Source organism: Portunus trituberculatus, chromosome 45, assembly GCF_017591435.1.
Source record: "Portunus trituberculatus isolate SZX2019 chromosome 45, ASM1759143v1, whole genome shotgun sequence".
Lineage (NCBI taxonomy): Eukaryota > Metazoa > Arthropoda > Malacostraca > Decapoda > Portunidae > Portunus > Portunus trituberculatus.
The window spans coordinates 9,717,480-9,737,479 of record NC_059299.1 but is presented as its reverse complement, the minus strand read 5'-3'; the positions used below and the strand labels follow the sequence as shown (position 1 = coordinate 9,737,479).

Below are 20,000 nucleotides of genomic sequence, written 5' to 3'. Positions count from 1 at the left end.
AGAGACGAGACACGCATCCTTCTCTCTCTCTCTCTCTCTCTCTCTCTCTCTCTCTCTCTCTCTCTCTCTCTCTCTCTCTCTCTCTCATTTGTATTTTTTCCTTTCTCAACGTCTTTTCTTCTTGTTCATCTTTTATTCATGTGTTTTTCTTCTTCTTCTTCTTCTTCTTCTTCTTCTTCTTCTTCTTCTTCTTCTTCTTCTTCTTCTTCTTCTTCTTCTTCTTCTTCTTCTTCTTCTTCTTCTTTCTTCTTCTTCTGCAGGCTTTTCCTTCCTCTTTTTCCTTCCTTCTTTCTTTGTTATCTTCTGTCCATCTTCTATTCTATTCATATTATCAATAGTATCATTTTCTATAACAATTCTTCTCCTCCTCCTCCTCCTCCTTTTCCTCCTCCTCCTCCTCCACCTCCTCCTCCTCCTCCTCTTCCTCCTCCTCCTGGTGTAGGTGTCAGGTTTAATGTATTAATAAGATAGGCGTTATAAAGCTATGTGCGAGGAGGAGGAGGAGGAGGAGGAGGAGGAGGAGGAGGAGGAGGAGGAGGAGGAGGAAGAAAAAAAAGGAGAGGAAGAAGAAATTGAGGAGGAGGAAAAGAGAGAAGTCAATGAGGAGAGAACGATGACTCACAAGGAGGAGGAGGAGGAGGAAGAGGAGGAGGAGAAGGAGGAGGAGGGGAGGAGGAAGAGGAGGAGGAGGAGGAAGAGGAGGAGGAGGAGAATTTTACCTTGATAATATGGGTCATGATATCACCTTTGTCTCCGGAAGTGGATCATTGATTGAAGAAGAAGAAGAAGAAGAAGAAGAAGAAGAAGAAGAAGAAGAAGAAGAAGAAGAAGAAGAAGAAAAAAAACAGATAGACAGACAGAGACACATGAATAACAACCATAACAACAACAACAACAATAACAACAACAACTACCATTACTTCTACTAACTACTCTTACTCCTCCACCACCACCACCACCACCTCCACCACCACCACCACCACCACCACCACCATCACCACCACCACAACAACAACAACAGAAATAATAACTTTTGCGTAAGTCTGTGTACCAAGTTATTATTGTCATTATTATCATTTCCCTTTAACCTTTTCTTTTCTTTTATTTTCTTCCTGGTATTTGCTCTCACCACATTCTCGTGACGCCAGTGTTCCGTTTTCTTTGTTAATTCCACGAGGGAGGGAGAGAAAACAGGAACTGGCAATTAAAATGAGATTTGCTTACATTTTGTTACTCATTTTACGATCGTATATATTTTCTAGCTCTTTCTTTCCCTCTCTCATTCTTTTTCGTGCTTTAGTCGCAGTTAGAGCAAATGTGGGAGTGAGAGTGGGAGTGAGTGTGAAAGAGAGAAAGAGAGAAAGGTAGAAAGAAAGGAAGGAAAAGAATCAAATGAGTGTATAAGTGAAAGCAAGTAAAAGAGAAAGATGCGAAGAAAAGAAAAAAGGAACGAAAGAAATATAAAAATAGTAAACGAATGAATAGATAAAGGAAGGAAGGAAGGAAGGAAAGAAAGAGAGAAGGTATGAAGGAAGCAAGAAAAGAAGGACGGTAAAAAAGGAAAAAAGGAAAAGAAGGACGAAAAGAAGGTAGGAAAAAGGAGAGAAAGGAAGAGCAATAGGAAAATAGAGGAGGAAGAAGGGAAAGAAAAAAAATAAGAAGGGAGATTGATGAGGGGGAGGAAAACGAAGGAAGGGGTCAGGGAGCGAGAAGGGAAGGGACGCGTGGGGGAATGAGTAGCAGAAGGAAGAAAAAAGTTTGGGGGAAGGGAAGGAAGTGAGAAAACGAATAGAGGAGGAGGAAGAAGACGAGGAGAAGGAGGATAAGGTAGAAAGAAATAGAAATAAAAAATATAAGACGTTAAGGAACAATAACAACAATAATAACACCTCAATTTTCTCACTTCAACACCATAACCCTTTCAGTACTGGAACGCATTTCTATTTAGAGTTTTTGACATTATGAAGGGTCTATGGAGGCTACAGAATTAGTGGCCAGAATCCTCACTATTTTAATCCACCACATAAGTTTCTGAAGCTGTATAAAATAAAAGAAAATAGTAAACAGAATGACTATGGAAACACGTCATGGTACTGAAGAGGTTAACATCCTTTCCACCCTCATCTCACCAACTCTCCCTTACCAACTTGTCTCCTCGTCTCTTCGCCAACACTTCGTCAGGTCAGGAAGGATCAGGGCAGGTCGATGCACCCTCATTCATGGCTCGTCGCGGGGCGCACTGTAATTCCAGACCTCGCCCGCCAATTTCCAGGACCGTGTTAGTGGCCACGCGACGCTACCTAGTCACCGGGCGGCCTCCTTCATCTCTCTCGCGGCTTCTGAAGGTGTAGAGGTCTTAGGGCACTGAGGGTTCGTGAAAGATTGAGTTTTAGCGATCAGTGGAAAGAATGATTGGGCTTTTTCGTCTTATTTTCAGGTTTTTCAGAGAAGGTGTTTTATTTCCTGCTAAATCTTCGTTTCTTCTGTACCCTGAAGAAGTAGAGCTCTTGAGGCATTGGGTTTATTGAAGGATTAGCTGTATAGATTTCCAACGAGAACTTTTCATCTTAATGTTCTTCCTGTCTAGATTGCGTCTGCATTCTTTTTACAGTTCAAGAATTCAAATGTTCTCTTTTATCATCTCTTTGTCGCTTTGGAGTTTCAGAAGAACATTCTTTGCATTAAGCCGCTTAGGAATGTTAGGGGAAAGAGACGTCAATGCATAACATCAATTGTTTCTCATTCACGGCAGAGTGAGTGAAAGAGTGAAACCACGTGGCGTAGAGAGAGAGAGAGGGTTGGGATGGTTAGGGAGAGGGAAGAGGCTACGGGGAGAGTCAGGAAGGGAAAAAAACATACACAGGGTCAGGGGCAGCCAGGGGAATAGGGGGACGAGTGGATGGGGTTCCCGCTCCGCCCTGCACTGGTTACGGAGTTCAGGGTGAGTGAGGGGAGACACAAAGGCGCTTCCAGGAGTCTCTTGTTCCTTGCCACGTCATGTCTCCCCTCACTCCTCACTCCTGCCCTCTCTCTCTCTCTCTCTCTCTCTCTCTCTCTCTCTTGCTACTTTTATACACGCACATATGCATGTTTTTATAATTGTTGTTGTAGTTGTTGTTGTTGTTGTAGTTATTTTTGTTGTTGTTGTTGTTGTTGTTGTTGTTGTTGTTGTTGTTGTTGTTGTTGTTGTTGTTGTTGTTGTTGTTGTTGTTGCTGCTGCTGCTGCTGCTGCTGTTGCTGTTGTTGTTGTTTTCTTGTTCTCTTGTTATTACTCATTCTTGTAGTTTCCGTATCTCATTCTATTTGCTCTCCTCATCTAAGTGTTTCGTCAGGAGAGGTTTGCCCTTGAGAGGTAAGTAGGCCACAACTACCCTCCTCCACCCCGTTCTCCACCTGCTCCTTCTCCAGTCACGTGCTATCTCTCCAGGTTCCATAAAGCATCGCCCAACGTGTTATTTGTAAGAAAAACAAGTTCTCGTATTCAAAGCTAATGTTGTTTGCGTGGAGGTGAAGTTGATGGAGAGATATCATGAACACACTGTCTCTGGAGCCCTGGTTAGCCTTGGAAAATCCGTAAAAGACTCTAAAAGATCCTGAAAAGCTGAAAATCAATGTGAAGCTCTTACCAGTTCTTGGAAACCTCTAGAAATCTTTGGGTAGTTCTTAAAAGCCCATAGAAAATCCTGGAAAGCACTGGTAAGAGCACCCGGATCTGAACAGGGATGTAAGGGCACCTCGCTCAGGACGGAATAATGTCGAAGTAATAAAGGTGTGTCTTCTGTCGGCAAATATTGTTCCCGTGACCCAAATACATGAAAAATAAGAATAAATAAGGATAAAATAAAGGGATGAGGAGCGTATAAGTAATCAAGGGAGATGCACGAAGCCATCAGACCTACACGTAATTATGGATCAAACATGACTATCTGTTTCCACTTGTCATTCCTAAACTTGACCTGACCTAACCAACCCAACCTAACCTAACTTGTAACCAAACCTTTCCTTACTTGACCCACCCTAGCCAATCCATACTAAACTTGACCTACGTAACCTAATGTAACCAAACCTGACCTTACTAAATCCAACCTAACCAAACTTAACTTACCCAAAACAATATATATTAAAGTTGACTACCTAACCTAACCTAACCTAACCTAACCTGACCCAACTTACCTAGCCTAGTCAAACCAAACCTAACCTTTCTAAATCCAACCTAGGCAAACCTCTTCCTTCCTCCCCTTCATCCTTTCCTCTTCCCTTCTCTCCAGTCACTCCCCTCACCCCTTCCCTTCACCTCCATCTCTTCCCTTCAACCCTCCCCTTCACACCATCTCTCCTCCTTTCTCCATCACTCACCTCACCCCCTCCTCTCTCCTCCATCACCTTTCCCCTCACCTTTCCCCTCACCCTCTTTCCTTCACCTTCTCCCACCTCCCCTCGTTTCCTCTACAAAGTTTCACGAACATATCGACCACACCCAGTTCGCTCTTCCTCCTCCTCCTCCTCCTCCTCCTCCTCCTCCTCCTCCTTCCAGTCACATTAGTCTTCGTCACCGTCCTGTGTGTGTGTGTGTGTGTGTGTGTGTGTGTGTGTGTGTGTGTGTGTGTGTGTGTGTGCGTACTCGCTCCACAAGAAAGCTGAAAAGAAAAAAGAAAGGAATGAAGGAAAATGAGGAAAATAAGCGAAAAGAGGGAAAGAAAGAGAAAGACTGAAAGCGTATAATCACAAGAGTAATAAAACACGCACACTAATTATCACAACATACCTTTGCGAGGGCGGAGGAGGAGGAGGAGGAGGAGGAAGAGGAAGAAAAGAAACACAAGGGAACAAAAGAAAAAAAGAACCACTGCATATTTTTTAGATCATCCTTAACTTCTTTGTGAGGAGAAAAGAACAAAAAAGGATAATAAAGAAGAAAAGGGAAGACACAAGAAGAGAAATATAAGAAAACAAGACAAGCAGATAACATGTAAAAGGGAAACAAATAGGAGGAAGGGAATAGAGAAAAGTGAAAAAAGAAAAGTAACAAGGCAAGGAAAATATATGAAAAAAAACAGACAAGGGAAGAAAGATAGGAAGATAGATAGAGAGATAAACGAGGTAGATGGACAGATAAGCAGGTAACTATAGGAGAGAGAGGAAGTCAGGTAAGAAAGATTAGATGACACAGGTAAAAACAGGTAAAAAAAAATGACAGGTGAACAGGTAAGGAAGGAAAAGATAATTGGATAGCTAACATCAGATAAAATAGATAAAAGAAAGGTAACTCACACGACAAATAACTAAATAAGGGAGACAGGTGAGGTAGCCAGGCAGACAAGACAGGTAGACAGACAGGTAAGCGGAAACTCACACAGGTAAATACAGCCCCTACCACTGAGCCATAGATAAAAGAAAGGTAAATGACACTGACAAATGATTAGATAAGGGAGACAGGTGAGGCAGACAAGTATACTAAACAGGTAGACAAACAGGTAAGCGGACACTCAGACAGGTAAATACAGCCCCTACCACTGAACCATAGATAAAAGAAAGGTAACTTACCCTGACAAATAACTAAATAAGCGAGACAGGTAAGGCATAAGACAGGTAGATAAACAGGTAAGCGGACACTCACACAGGTAAGTACAGTCTCTACCACTGAACCATTTGTCACCACAGAGGCGCCCGCGAGCCAAGAGGAGGAGGAGGATGAGTTTAAGACGGAGAGGCGGCGGTGCTTCCAAAAGGTGGTTAAAAAGGTGGTGCAGACGCAAAACACTGTCAACAACGTGTCCCGCCGCCCGCACAGTGAGTCCCGCCCACCTCACGCCCGCCCACGCCTACTCACTCATCCTACAACTCATTATTCGTCACCCATACTCATTCATTTTCTTACTCACACCCACAGATATTCAGATTCATCCTACGTCTCATTTTTCATAGCACACTAATTTTTCGTCCACCCACGCTCACCTAAACACACACACAAACACACACACACACACACACACACACACACACACACACACACACACACACACACACACACACACACACACACACACACACACACACACACACACACACACACACACTCTCTCTCTCTCTCTCTCTCTCTCTCTCTCTCTCTCTCTTCATAATTTTTCATCTTCGTTTATTTACATTCATTCACTCACTCATAATTCATCACTCAGTTTATATCAACGTGTCTCTCCCTTCCCACAACACACACACACACACACACACACACACACACACACACACACTCTCTCTCTCTCTCTCTCTCTCTCTCTCTCTCTCTCTCTCTCTCTCTTATTCATTACACAGTCTATAGGAATGATTAATGTATCTCTCCCTTCATTTCTTCTCCATTCCTCTTCATTTCCTAACCCTCCCACCTCCTTGCTCCATTTCTACGGAACCCTATTTATTCCTTCCCCTCACCATGAAATTCCCTCATAATACCACCTTTGTCCCATATCATACACACACACACACACACACACACACACACACACACACACACACACACACACACACACACACACACACACACACACACACACGCTACCTATAAGTTGTAACGCGCAGTAAAAATTAAACGCAATAGTTGTACAATAGATGAATAAACAAGCTCAATAGAAAATAAAGCAATGATTAAACTTACCTATAATTGAAGTGGCCTAGATTTAGTTGAGTCACCGCTTCGTAGTATCATAGAAAGCGTAATGAGCGTAGAAAACGTAGTATTGGCAATGTAGAAAATGGAGTGATTATAGAGACTCGTAATGGGTAGAGAGAGAGAGAGAGAGAGAGAGAGAGAGAGAGAGAGAGAGAGAGAATGTGTATGTGTGTGTGTGTGTGTGTGTGTGTCTGAGTATATAAACAAAATATCCTTAATGCACCAAACACCAAAATATTCACCTAAACACTATAAAATTTACTAATGCACTTTTTTTTATCCAAAAGTACAAAATTTCCCCCAAATGCTTGTATTTTCACGGAACACATCCAATCCTTCACACAAACTCCAAAATGTCCAACCAAAACATTACATTTTCATTAACGAATCAATTCTTCAACAAAACACCAGAATTTATCAACCAAACACCTTAAGCTCTTCAGTACTTTGACGCTTTTTATTTTATTACCTTGAGTTTTGGGTATGATTAGACGATTTTATTGACATTAGGAAGAGTCTATGGAAGTTACAAGATTAATGACCAGAATCCTCACTATTTTGACCCCCACATAATTTTCTGAAGGTGTATAAAATCTCCAAATAGTAAGAAGAATCAACATGAAAACGCGTCATGGTACTGAAGAGGTTACATTTTTATCCAAACTCAAATATTTCACACAAAACACCTTTTTTTCCACACACACCCCAATAAATTTAACCCAAACACTTTAACATTTCAGCCAAACACTATTTAAACATTCGCTTGTGTGTTCAGATTCCCTGCAGCGTACCCAGGATTTAATGACATGCACTAAATATTCTTGCATGACAGGGAAACATTTGAACACATGCATGGAATTAAATAGTAAACGTTTAATCCTTTTGTATCTAAAACTTTTGCATGCATGAGAGGAAATACTCGTGTTTATTGCTTGAGGAATGTGCATGATTTGTTTCATTTAGCCTTTGCATAAAAAAAGAAACAGATGGAAATAAAACTTTCTTGTCATTATATATTTACGCGCGCGCACACACACACACACACACACACACACACACACACACACACACACACACACACACATCTTGGTGATCCATATATTTTTTTTCCATAACGTTTACGAAAAGATAACTATGTTTTTTTTCAGATTTTCTTCTTTTTTTATACACCTTCAGATAATTCCGGTACAAATCTGATATATCTTCGGGTAAACCAGACATTTCTTTCGGAATAAACTTCGGATTTTATTGGCATTCTTCAGATAATTTCGTTGTTTCCAGATCTTTCGTTCAAGACACGTTCAGATCTTTCACGTAAATTTCTGATCTTTTCGGTATAAACACATGATTCGGGCATCTTTTTTTTTCAGATCTTTCCTTGGCATGTTCAGAAGTTCTCGTTCATTTCAGATAATTTCGGTATATACCTCAGATAAGCAATTCCTCAAACTGCTTCGCTACCCTTCACAGTCTTTCAAGTCCCAGATCTTTTCGGTACAATATTTCAAATAATTTCGTAATTCCTCAGGCCATTCAAGCATAAACTCCAAAATTTCCATACCACCTCACTATTCCTCAGATCTTTTCGATACGTTTCATAATCTCTCACGTCCCAGATCTCTTTCACACCAAATCTTACAATCTCTCCGCGTTTCCTTTTGTCTCTCTGTCATCGAATCCATCATGGGGAAACAATCAGGCTTCAGGTCTCGTCTTATTACAGATTTCCTCCCTCGCTCTCTCGCTCAAATGACTCACGTAAGGCGAAAGAAGAAAGTTAAAAGTCAATACAAAAAAACATCACTTCCAATCTTTCTCCCTAGGTTCAAATCACGCAACATTCAAATTTGTTCCTTTTTTTCCACCTCTCCACTACCTCCACTCACTTCACCTCACGCACCTCTCACACTCACCTTCCCCTCACCTCGCCTCACCTTCGTCACTCTCTCCATTTCCTCTATATCGATAAGATGAAAATATAAGAGATTAAATTAGTAAGGTAGTGTTTGTCAAGTTTATTTAAGTTGAGTATATATTGTTTTCTTTCTTCCTTTTACGAGTGGTTGATCTCTTCTTCCTCTCCTCCATGTCTTCCTCTTCCTCCTCTTCCTTCTAACACGTGCCCTTCCTCTCTTCTTCCACAGAGCACGTTTTGTACCCCAGCAGAAGCAGATCATGTATACGACGCGTTTCCATAGTCGGAGCGGAGCCAATAACACAAGAGACGGCTATGGTGAGTGTGTGTGTGTGTGTGTGTGTGTGTGTGTGTGTGTGTTTTTAATACGGCAATCATATAGTTTCCGGGTTTCTCTCATGCACGACTGTTAATTGCATCTCTCTCTCTCTCTCTCTCTCTCTGTCTACAGGAGCTCCGGACGGTGGTGTTTGGGGCGGCAGACATTCACCCATTTTCTTTGGGCGAGTGGCTGGACCATCCCTTCACCTTCTACGACGCGGGCACGGCTCAAGCTTACGGCCTGCGGGTTCCGAACTCCAGTACCAAGGGGTTCGTGATGTGTGTGCAGGCGTTCGTGCTCAAACATCTCCTCTTCAGCTCCAGGAAACTCGGCTCCGTTGGGGATGTGCCAAAGTAAGGATGAGAGATATTCGATTTCCTTTCCTCATTGACTTGTTCCGCAGTTTTTCGTTTCCGTTTTCTGTGATCCTTTGAAACTCCTGATTTTTAGACACTTCCACGTCGTCCCTCACCTCACCTCCACTGCTTTCCAAAGGCTCTGGATCAAGTGATATGGGTTTTCAAGGATGCTTTTTTATTCTTTTCACGACGTATCAATAAGAGTTCTACATTATCAACAGGGAAAACTGTCTTGAAAACTCGTTTAATCACCTATGGGCTTGGAATATTGTTATGAGAGTGAAGCGTTTCAGACTGCGAACAAGAGAGAGAGAGAGAGAGAGAGAGAGAGAGAGAGAGAGAGAGAGAGAGAGAGAGAGAGAGAGAGAGAGAGAGAGAGAGAGAGATGTGTGTCAAGCGTTTCAAAATACCTGTCCTAACTCAGTGATGACAAAGTAGAAGTAAATTAAGAGACTATAATCCAATTTTACGATGGTAGCTCTTCAGGTCCCTCCCTTCTATCCTTTCCCCTTTCTCTCTCTAATGGCAGCTTTTTCCAGATTGCTACGCACGACGCGGGCGGCGCAGGTGGAGGCGCTGCTGGGGGCGTTGAGTGACATGCTGTGGACGGCAGGCGGTAGGCAGGGCGCTGTTCTCTGTCTGGCGCACAGTGAGGTGAACAGCAGTGACGACCCTCAGTACATGAACGACGGATGCACGGAGAAGGTGAGAGGGTGGACCATGACTCAGTATTTGAAGTGAAGTGTGGAGATCAGAAACGACTGATTATTTGAAGTGTAGAAATTACGAACGGATTATCATTATTATTTCTATTTCTTACTTATTTGAAGTTAGTAAGTGACTGGCTCATATTAACGTGAAATGTTGTTGTTGGTAAAGATATTCCTGTTATTATTGATGTTGCTGTGATTGTTGCTGTTCTCTTCCTCTTCTTCTTCCTCCTTCTTCTCCTCTTCCTTCTTCTCCTCCTGCGTCATTATTATCTTTCCAGTGTTCGAAGACTACATAAATTCGTGGATTCTTTACGTGTTTATATATTCTTCATGTTCTCAGTTAATTGTCCTTTCATTTTTTCTATATATTGACATTCTCGTGATTTGTTTGTCCCAGATTGTGGTTTTCCAGCTTGGCAGTTATGAAGAGGTGAAGTTTACCATAAAGAAGTATTTGTTTGAGGTAAGTCTCTCTCTCTCTCTCTCTCTCTCTCTCTCTCTCTCTCTCTCTCTCTCTCTCTAAGGCACAAAAAATCTCTTAAATATACAAATAACTACAAACAAAAGCGATGAAAACAAAGATGATACAAAATACACACAGTAACACACTCGCTACTAAATTCTTTCTAATACCGAACTACTAAACTCTTTCAGATGGTGACGGAGGGACACCACGGGATGCTTCTCTTTCTGTATAGCATTGTTCTCTCCAGGACATTCCCCTTGTGAGTACAGTAGTAGTAGTAGTAGTAGTAGTAGTAGTAGTAGTAGTAGTAGTAACAGTAGTAGTAGTAAGGGCAATAAATGGAAGAACAAGCTTAAGTAAAAGTAATAACCGGAGAATAGGAAGAGAAAGAGAAAGAACATTAGAAGGAAAAACGGGAACGGAAGTAGAATTAGCAACAGGAGAATAAATAGGAAAATAATGAAGAAAAAGAAAGAAGAGGTGGAAGAGGACCAGGAGAAAAGAACTTAAGACTAAAGGGAAAAAGCCTAGAAAAAAAATCAATGGAGACTCAAACTAAAACCCACCCACCTTCCTATCCTCAGGTTACAAGAAGACATGTCAGGAGAGACACACCCGCTGATCCAGACGAACGGCAGCATCCACCCCTGTCTGGTAACACTGCTGCTGACAGGCCGGGCCACGCATCACCTCCACAACGGCATCATCTACGAGGGAGACGAGAATACCATGGTGAGTGCGCAGATGAGGGACAACAAGAGGACATAAAAACGGACAAGGACAGGAAGTGGACAGGGAGAAAGATAGGATATATATTGACAGGCAGACGTAGAAAAAGTAGAAAATGGATAAGGAGACAATAAATCTTTAAAAACAGGTAGAGGAGTAAATACATAGAAAATGAACAAGAAAATTAACTCTTTGGCTCACATTCTGCAATACTTCTGCGCTGCACCTCGACCACTTTCAAAAGCTCTGCTATAGTTTAACTTGCACGGGTTCATAATTGTGTTTAATGGTTCTAGAGAAGAGTTTAACCCATTCAGTACCATGACGCATTTCCATATTGATTCTGTTTACTATTTGGGGACTTTATACAGCTTCAGATACTTGTGTGAGGGATTAAAATAGTGAAGACTGTAGCTATTAATATTCTGACCTCCATAGCGCCTTCCTAATGTCAATAAAATGGTCTAATCGTACACAGATCTCAAAGTAAAAAAAATGTGTCCCAATATTGAAGGGGTTAATAAGATTTTTACACTATTAACAGGAAGAACACTCTAGAGAACACGGCTCATCATCCATTTGGTCTTTAAAAATCGTCGTGGGGGTGAAAGAAAGAGCGAAACAGAGAACAAAGCGTTTTTGAATACGTTGATACTATCGCTTCCTAACCTCAACCTCCTCTAGGCGCGGCCGAAGACGGGGATCCTGCAGCGAGCGGAGGTTGGGCTGTTAGTGTGGAAGAGACATGACGGAGACTCGGGTGTGGTGGGATCGCGCCTCAAGACTCCCTCCCTTCCTATCTGGGTGACGCGGTGCAATGACGCCTACGGGATTCTCTTTAACCCAAACAGAGACCTCATCAGGGACTACCACGCCGAGAATAGGTGAGGCGGTAAGGTGGATGGCTAGTTCGGGAGTTTGCTTTGTTAGTTGGTGTATTTTTCTGTGTGTCTTCGTTAGTTTGGTTAATGGGTTTTGATGTGGTTAGTTCCTCAGTTGGTTCGTTTCCTGGTTTGTGTAATGATTGTGTTCTATTGTAGTTAGTTCACCAGTTGTCTAATTGGAAAGTTTCCCAGATAGTTACCTAGTTTGTTAGTCAGTCAGTCAATGATCAGGTATGTCAATCAATCAGGTATGTCAACCAGTCACGTATGAGAGGTGCTTTAAGGTATAACTGTCTATCATTCATCCATTTACCTTTTAATAAACCATAAACAGCAGGTACAGATGAAGAACAAGAGCATGAGAAAACAAGGAAGCTACAATGAACCACCAAGTCAACACGTGACAGCCCATCTTTCTATCTGTCTATCTATCTATCCATCTATCAGTCTATTTATCTTTTTATCTATTTATCTAACTATCTACTTATCGCACTGACAGATTCGACTTGTACTACTACTCGTCCAACTCAAGTCAAAATGCCACCACAATCCTCACCATTGACACTAGAACCCCTTCCTTCCGCGAGGAGTACCAGCTGTCGCCCCTAGAGAACCTCATCCATACCAAGTAAGTCCCGCACACACACACACACACACACACACACACACACACACACACACACACACACACACACACACACACACACACACACACACACACTGGTACTTTGAGTCAATCTTTCTTATTTCATTAGCTTCACCTCATAATTTTGGTGGTTAGGTTTGTTACAGTTAATTTCAAGCTTCTTTCTCATAGCTTTCAGACATTCTCGATGAATTTCTGATACTTTTCGATATACATCAAACCTTTTTAAGATATATTTCACTTACAAAAAAAAAAAAAAAATCGAATGTAATAAAGAGATGAATAACTCTTCAACAACCAATTTTAAACGAAGCATCTTGAAAGTGAACAATGAAAGTTACCTACACCAATACTAACCTTGACTTTCTTAGCCACTCCAATAAAAGAAAAAGAAATAATCCACGTGTCTTATTTTCCAGATGGATGGATGCTGAGGTAAACTGGAACGGCACTGCGCCCTACGTGTAACATCTCGCCCATTCCTCCCTTCCTCGTCGCCTTCGTCATCCCGACCCTCAGGAGAAAATTTTAGCTCTAAGAAGTCCTTTCCTCGACCTTCTTCCAGCCCTATTACAGTCCCTTACATTTTATTAGTCCTACAGTCCTTCTTCCAGCCAGAGACAAGTCCTTCAGCTTGTTCAAAACGTCCTACAGTCATCCACCTCTTCTTTCAGCTCCAGACAAGATCTTTCGACCCATCCAGTCTTTCCATCAGCGATAGACAGATTCCTTCATTCAATTTAACAGATCTTTCACTCATCTAGTCCTTCCTTCTGTCCATCTTGTTCTTTCCTCAGACTGTTAGAAATCCTAAGATCACTCAGTCCTTCTCTTAGTTGCAGACAAGCTCTTATCTTACAAATCCTTCACTCATCTAGTCTTTCTTCCACACAACACAAGTTCTTTAGTCTATCGTGCACCTTCCTCAACCCCACCCTTCTCTCAGCTCCAGATACGATCCTTCGGTTCATCCTACGAGTCCTTTACACATCCAGACCTTCTTCTAGTCCTTCAGACCAATCCTACTTGTCCTCCAGCAACTTCGCTCTTCTTCTAAACCCAGATTGTCCTTCAAATCCTAAGCTCTTCTATGCGTCCTTCAACCAACATTTCATTTCAGGATTACCAATATATCCGTCCATCTTTCTTTCTCTCATTTCTCTTTCATTCTCCAGGGGTTCAGTTCACCTGCAGAAGATAATGTACAGGTGTTCCCAAGCCCCTAACCTAACCCAGTGCCTCACAGTATAAATAGGAAGCTTCGTAAGTAGGACTGTATACATAGTGATATTTTTGCGTAGACTGATGAGAAGACTGAATAGAGTTCCTGGTGTTCCGAGCCCGTGTTCTTCAATGTTTTGGCGTCATGTCTCTGTCTTGGTCACGTTGAACGGGCTATGGTACATGTGGTTAGTGATTCAAAGGGTGTCTGTATGATTCTAGTGATAGTTAAACAAGGATTCAGTGGGGAGAACACCAATGAGAAATGTTGCACCACCTCTGTGGCCTTTGAAAATGGTACAGTTGAGAGAGCAAAGTATTTCAACCTTGTCTCTATTTTGACTCCCCTGAAGAGGCTATAGTGCACGTGACTAAGATCTCTGCATGATTTAAGTGATAATTTAACGAGGCTTCTGCATCATTAACTGAAAAGACGCTCAAGAGAAGTCAACTAGTCATCTCTGTCACCTTTGAAAACTGTCCTGGTGTGAGAGAGCAAAGCGTTGAAGAATTATGGGCTTTTGTCTCGAGATTACGATATTTGCTTCCTCAAACTTGACGCTTAGAGCTGTTTGGGAGTTAGGAATTGAGTTGGAAGTACGAGAAAGAGTTAGTTTTGCCCGGCCAGTGTAATACACATAGGGAGTAAGTTCTGTGTGTGTGTGTGTGTGTGTGTGTGTGTGTGTGTGTGTGTGTGTGTGTGTGTGTCCCTGAGTAGCGCTGGGGCTTCCTCCAGGTTGCCACACACACCTGACCAAAGAAAGGGATGTGCGGTGCTCAACTACATTCTGTTCCAGCTATCTTGGCGAACACACCCCTCCTCCTCCATCACACACCAACCAGACCAACCAATGACGTCACAGAGAAACAATGGAGAGCCAATAACATTCATCTCCGGACGGACAATGACCAATAGCAAACCCGGAGTCACTAAAGGGGCGAAGACTAACCAATCACGTGGCTTGGATTGGTGAGAAGGAGGAGCATGTTCGCCAAGTTATCCTGAACAGACTGGCGGACTAATATTGTAGTGTATAATCAATGTAAAGATGCTGTAAATTCATGCTGGGTGGAGCAACTGAACTGTAGCAGCAGAATAGAGAACACCAACAAGGTATTAGTTTTGGTCCGTGTTTCTCTCCATCCCTGCGCTGCCTGAAGGGAAACGTAGCTAATTAACTAGTACGAACTTAAAAACTCTTATCTCCTTTCCTGAACCTCATTCGCAATTTTGCTTTCAGGAGGAGGCAAGAGTCGTGAGTATTACATTTGGTATGAAAATGGAAAAAAAAAAAAAATACACATAGCAATATATACTAGAAAAAAAGAGTGTTTAGGACAATTTGGATATCAGGTAACGTTTTCTGAATCTTGATAACAGGTAAGAATGAGTGACTGGTTAGTACTTTACAGTAAAAACAGGAATATGTATAGATATACGAAAAGAAACAAGACGGATAAGACCATATTGAAAAAAAAAATGAGTTAAAGACAATCTGAACACTTGGTAATATTTCCTGAATCCTGACAACAGGTAAGAATGGTTGTGTGATTAATATTTCTACGTACCAAAAAGTAATAGAAACACAACACGGTACAATAAAGTAGGCAATAACTCAGGAAAAGTATATTAACGTCAACATGAACACCTAATAAAGTTCTTTGAATCTTAATAACAGGTAAGAATGGGTGTCTGATTAATACTATTTTATTACCGACACGAGGACATAAGGCACAATCTGTACAGTAAAGCCAAAAACTCACACACTTTTTCCATGTTGCGGTCCTTCCTTCACACTCACACCGCTGGAACGAGAGCATCGACGCAGAAAATGGGGAGAGAGTACGGTAATCATTTCTGCATAGTTATTATTCACGAGACTAGCACAAAAGGGCGTCTGGAATTCGTACGTGGTCATGGAAAAATAATCATCTGGCAGTGAAAGTGATGAAGAGACTTAGAGAAAGAAAGGGGAGGATGAGAAGATCTTGTCTACATAGCTATTTATGAGACTATAGTACAAAATAACAGTTGCAGCAGTGAAAGAGTTAAAAAGACTCGGGCGAAAAATACTCAAATAAGTTAAACACACACACACACACACACACACACACACACACACACACACACACACACCTTCCTCCACGCATTACTGACACTAAGAACTAAATCTACACTCCTGACGACGCACAGACGACTCTAACTACAACCTGAGTCTCCCGAAGGTGCGGAAGTGGCGATCGATTGGCGTAGGGATAAGAGGAGGCCCTTCGTGTAACTTCGGCTCAACATCTTCAGGAGATACTGACGAAGGGAGAGACTCAAATGGGAGGAACCTTCCGTGATGTGGCAGGATGGTGACAGAGGGAGGAGGGGAGGAATGAAAAGAAGGAGATTCAAGGGAGAGGTGGAGTGGGGAGAGAGTGGTAGGATGCAAAGCGAAGAAAGAGAAGGAGCCACGTGAAGGAGTGGTGGTGAGGGTGAAGGGACGTGGTGGTGTGTGGGATGTGATGTGTAGTGGTGGTGGTGGTGATGACGTGAGTGGGTGAGAGGGGTGGGATCTGAGTGAGGGTGGTGGAGAGGGCGAGGGGATGAGAGTGGTGAGACGAGGAGGAGAAGGAGAGGGAGGAGGACGAGGAGATGGAGGAGGGCGAGGAAGGAGAGGACGTGGAGAAGGAGAAGAAGGAGGAGGAGAAGATGAACGAGAACGAAACTGGAGAGAAGGATGAGAACGAACAGAAGGAGGAGAAGGAAGGGGAGGAGGAGGAGGAGGAGGAGGAGGAGGAGGAGGAGGAGGAGGAGGAGGAGGAGGAGGAGGAGGAGAAGGAGAAGGACGAGGACGAGAAGAAGAAAGAAGACGAGAAGGAGGATGGGGAGGAGGACGAGAAGAAGAAGGACGAGAAGGAGGAGGAGAAGAACGAAGACGAGGAGGAGCAGGAGGAGGAGGAGGACGATGAGGAGGAGGACGAAGAGTGGGACGAGGAGAAGGAAGAGGTCTAGGAGGAGAAGGACGAGGAGGAGGAGGAGGACGAAGAGTAGGACGAGGAGAAGGAGGAGGAAGAGATGGAAGAGAACGAGGACTAGGAGGACGAGGAGAAGAAGGAAGCGAAGGAAGAGGAGGAGGAGGTGTGACGGAAGTACTTAGGGCACGAGGAGGAGAAGGAAGAGAAGGAGGAGGAGGAGGAGGAGGAGGAGTAACAAAAGGAGGAGGAGGAGGAGGTGTAGGATGCCTCTGAGATTCAAAAGTTCCTAAAATCCTTCCGTTCTGTCTCACGAATCCTGAAGGAGGCGAAGGAGAAGGACGTGAGGTTGAGAGCTGGTTAGGATTTCGATGGGACTCCTGAAGGGGCAAAGGGGGGGAGGTCCTCGAATGCTGGGGGCTCCAGGGGCGTCTTGTGGTTGGTGGGGGTTGGGGTGAGGGTGTTGGATTGAATGAAGAGGGAGGAGCGTTGGGGAAGGCGTGGAGGGGGTTGGGGAGGGGCGTGGTGACGTGGGTGGGGTGAGGTTGTTCCTGTTGTTGTTGTTGTTGTTGTTGTTGTTTTTATTGTTGTTGTTGTGGTGGTTGTTGTGGTTGTTATGGTGGTGGTTATTGTTGTTGTTGTTATTGTTGTTGTTGTTGTTGTTGTGGTGGTGGTGGTTGTTATTGTGGTGGTTATTGTTGTTGTTATTGTTGTTGTTGTTGTTGTTGTTGTTGTTGTTGTTGTTGTTGTGGTTGTTATGGTGGCGGTTAATGTTGTTGTGGTTGTTGTTGTTATTGCTAAAAAGGACATTGGTTCTAATGTTGCTATTATTGTTGTTGTTGTTGTTGTTGTTGTTGTTGTTGTTGCTGTTATGATGGTGGTTAATGTTATTGTTATTGTTGTTATTGTTGTTGTTGTTATTGTTGTTGTTGTTGTTGTTGTTATTGCTGCTAAAAATTACATTGGTTCTAATGTTATTCTTCTTCTTATTGTTGTTGTTGTTGTTGTTGTTGTTGTTGTTGTTGTTGTTGTTGTTCGTTATTGTTACTGTTACTGTTATTGCTGCTGCTCCTAATAACTCCACTACTTTTACTACTTTTACTTTCATGCGTTCCGCCAAAACCCAGCGTGTGGCGCGGCGGTGAATTACTGAAGGGGGCGGGGCTGGGGGCAGGGCTGGCGGCGCGGGCTGACGGGTGGGTAGGTGCAGGCTGAGAGGTGAGGGCAGAGGAGCGCAGGTGGTCACTCTTTCCTTCAGGCTGTGGGCGTGGGGTGGCGTGGGTGTCCTGGGAGACGCCACCGCCCACCTGTCGCGGCCTCCCGGTGGACAAGTCAGGGGACGGTATATAGTGCAGGACCTCACCCAGCCTGACGCCCTTCACCGTGTCCTGCCGGGGAGGTCCTTGGAGCCTTTCAGAATTCTGCACTGAGGGTTCCTGCGCACTATTCTTGATTTGCAGTTTTTGAAGGGCCGAGTTACCTCCGTTAGTGCCTCCGTCAGTTGTGAAAGCGTTGTTGATTAGAGTGACGCCTTTACTGCCATTTGACAAACTCTGCACTGAGGATTCCTGCGCAGGATGTTTGATTTGTAGTTTTTCAAGGGCTCGGTTGCCTCCGCCAGCGCCTCCGTCATTAGTGAAAGCATTGTTGATCAGAGTGACACGTGTTCCTTCTTCAGCAACCCGAGATCAATGATTCCCTGAAGGGCCTCTGCGTTGATGATCCCGCCGTTTATCGTGCCGCCATCAACAAATCCCCCGTCAATAGTACTAACGACGGGGCGCTGACGACGGGGGTGGCTGACAGAACCTCCCTTACAACACCCTGTGACTGCTGACGGGCGATGGTGGGGAGGGAGGAAGCCGTATCCTGCAGAGCGAGCTTACTAAGGACTCCTTCACCTAACTGCCCCTCGCCACCACGTCTCAGAGTCCTTCGAAGGTAATCAAACAGTTCCTTCTGCTCTTGCGACGAGAGTGTATCCTTCAGAGGAATGCTGAGGGAGAGGGAGAGAGGCGGAGTGGCCCGGGAAGATTGGGCTGAGCTTGGAGGAGGAGTCTTCGAGCGTGGAATGTTGTAACTTGCAGTGGAGTAACTGAAGAAGGTAGGGCGGGACGGGTTGAGTCCTGGAGGCGGGTTGATGTACTTGGCGGGGGGCGTGGTGGGGAAGGTGGGTGGTGGGGGGAATGTGGTGCTATCTGATGGGTTATCTGAAAAGGCGTGAGGGTTAAGAGGGGATATGAGAGCAGTATTGACGCTCTCAAATGTCTCAGCGCTACCTCAATGGATGGTGGAAATTGTTGGGGCTTTCAAGGATGTTTTCATGATTCAAGGAATAGTTTAAGAGGTTGTAGTGCAAGTAGTAAATGGTTTCAATGGTCCTTTTCATGATTCTCCTTTTGAAAACTATAGTGGAATTTTTGGTTTCAAAGGCATTTTCATGACTCTAATAATAGTTTAACCCCTTCATTATCATGGCACGTTTTTATATTCATTCTGGTTACTAGTTGGTCATTTTTCACGGCTTCACAAATTTATGTGAGGATTATAATAATGGAAGACTCTGACCATTAATCTTCTGATCTCCATACACCCTTCCTAATGTCAATAAAAGGGTTTAACCACATACAAAACTCATGGCAAAAGTACTGAAGGGGTTAAAAGGGATCTTGCATTATTAAATATCAAAACAAACACCCAAGAAAATGAGAGCTTGCGATACATGATTCTTGACTTACAAACTTATCTCATGGTTCAACAGTCACCTCTGAACATTAAACAAGCTACACACAAGAAAGACAATACTCTTCTAATCCGTTCAAAGAAACCCTCGTAAACATTTCATGCAGTGCTTTTGTGTCACAGTCAAGAAAGAAAACTGGAACCAAGCAACACTCCTACCACACCCTGACACCAGCAGGAGGAACACGCCCTTAACCCCTTCAGTATTGGGACGCACTTTCATCTCGAGTTTTGTGCATGATTAGACGATTTTATATACATTAGGAAGGGTCTATGGAGGTCAGAAGATTAATGGCCATAATCTTCACTATTTTAACCCCCACATAAGTTCCTGAAGCTGTATAAAATCACCAAATAGTAAGCATAATAAGTATGGAA

General features: G+C 43.3%; 2 protein-coding genes across 3 annotated transcripts in view; one reads left to right on the top strand and one right to left on the bottom strand.

Moving 5' to 3' along the window:
• LOC123519480 (inactive ubiquitin carboxyl-terminal hydrolase MINDY-4B-like) overlaps nucleotides 1–15,039 on the top strand; it is a 28,834-nt gene extending 13,795 nt beyond the window's left edge. Inside the window, exons 3-12 of one of the 2 annotated variants that reach the window (XM_045280819.1) lie at nucleotides 5,662–5,790; nucleotides 8,809–8,897; nucleotides 9,031–9,254; nucleotides 9,800–9,965; nucleotides 10,371–10,436; nucleotides 10,628–10,698; nucleotides 11,024–11,171; nucleotides 11,853–12,052; nucleotides 12,552–12,680; nucleotides 13,118–15,039. In XM_045280819.1, coding sequence (XP_045136754.1) covers nucleotides 5,662–5,790; nucleotides 8,809–8,897; nucleotides 9,031–9,254; nucleotides 9,800–9,965; nucleotides 10,371–10,436; nucleotides 10,628–10,698; nucleotides 11,024–11,171; nucleotides 11,853–12,052; nucleotides 12,552–12,680; nucleotides 13,118–13,166 — 1,271 coding nt within the window. In that variant the 3' untranslated portion in view covers nucleotides 13,167–15,039. The remainder of the gene's footprint in view (nucleotides 1–5,661; nucleotides 5,791–8,808; nucleotides 8,898–9,030; nucleotides 9,255–9,799; nucleotides 9,966–10,370; nucleotides 10,437–10,627; nucleotides 10,699–11,023; nucleotides 11,172–11,852; nucleotides 12,053–12,551; nucleotides 12,681–13,117) is intronic. The other variant, XM_045280820.1, reaches the window with a different exon arrangement.
• Nucleotides 15,040–18,563: 3,524 nt separating this feature from the next.
• The window catches only part of LOC123519481 (mucin-5AC-like), an 8,610-nt gene continuing 7,173 nt past the window's right edge, over nucleotides 18,564–20,000 (bottom strand). Inside the window, exon 4 of the mRNA XM_045280821.1 lies at nucleotides 18,564–19,090. Coding sequence (XP_045136756.1) covers nucleotides 18,612–19,090 — 479 coding nt within the window. The 3' untranslated portion in view covers nucleotides 18,564–18,611. The remainder of the gene's footprint in view (nucleotides 19,091–20,000) is intronic.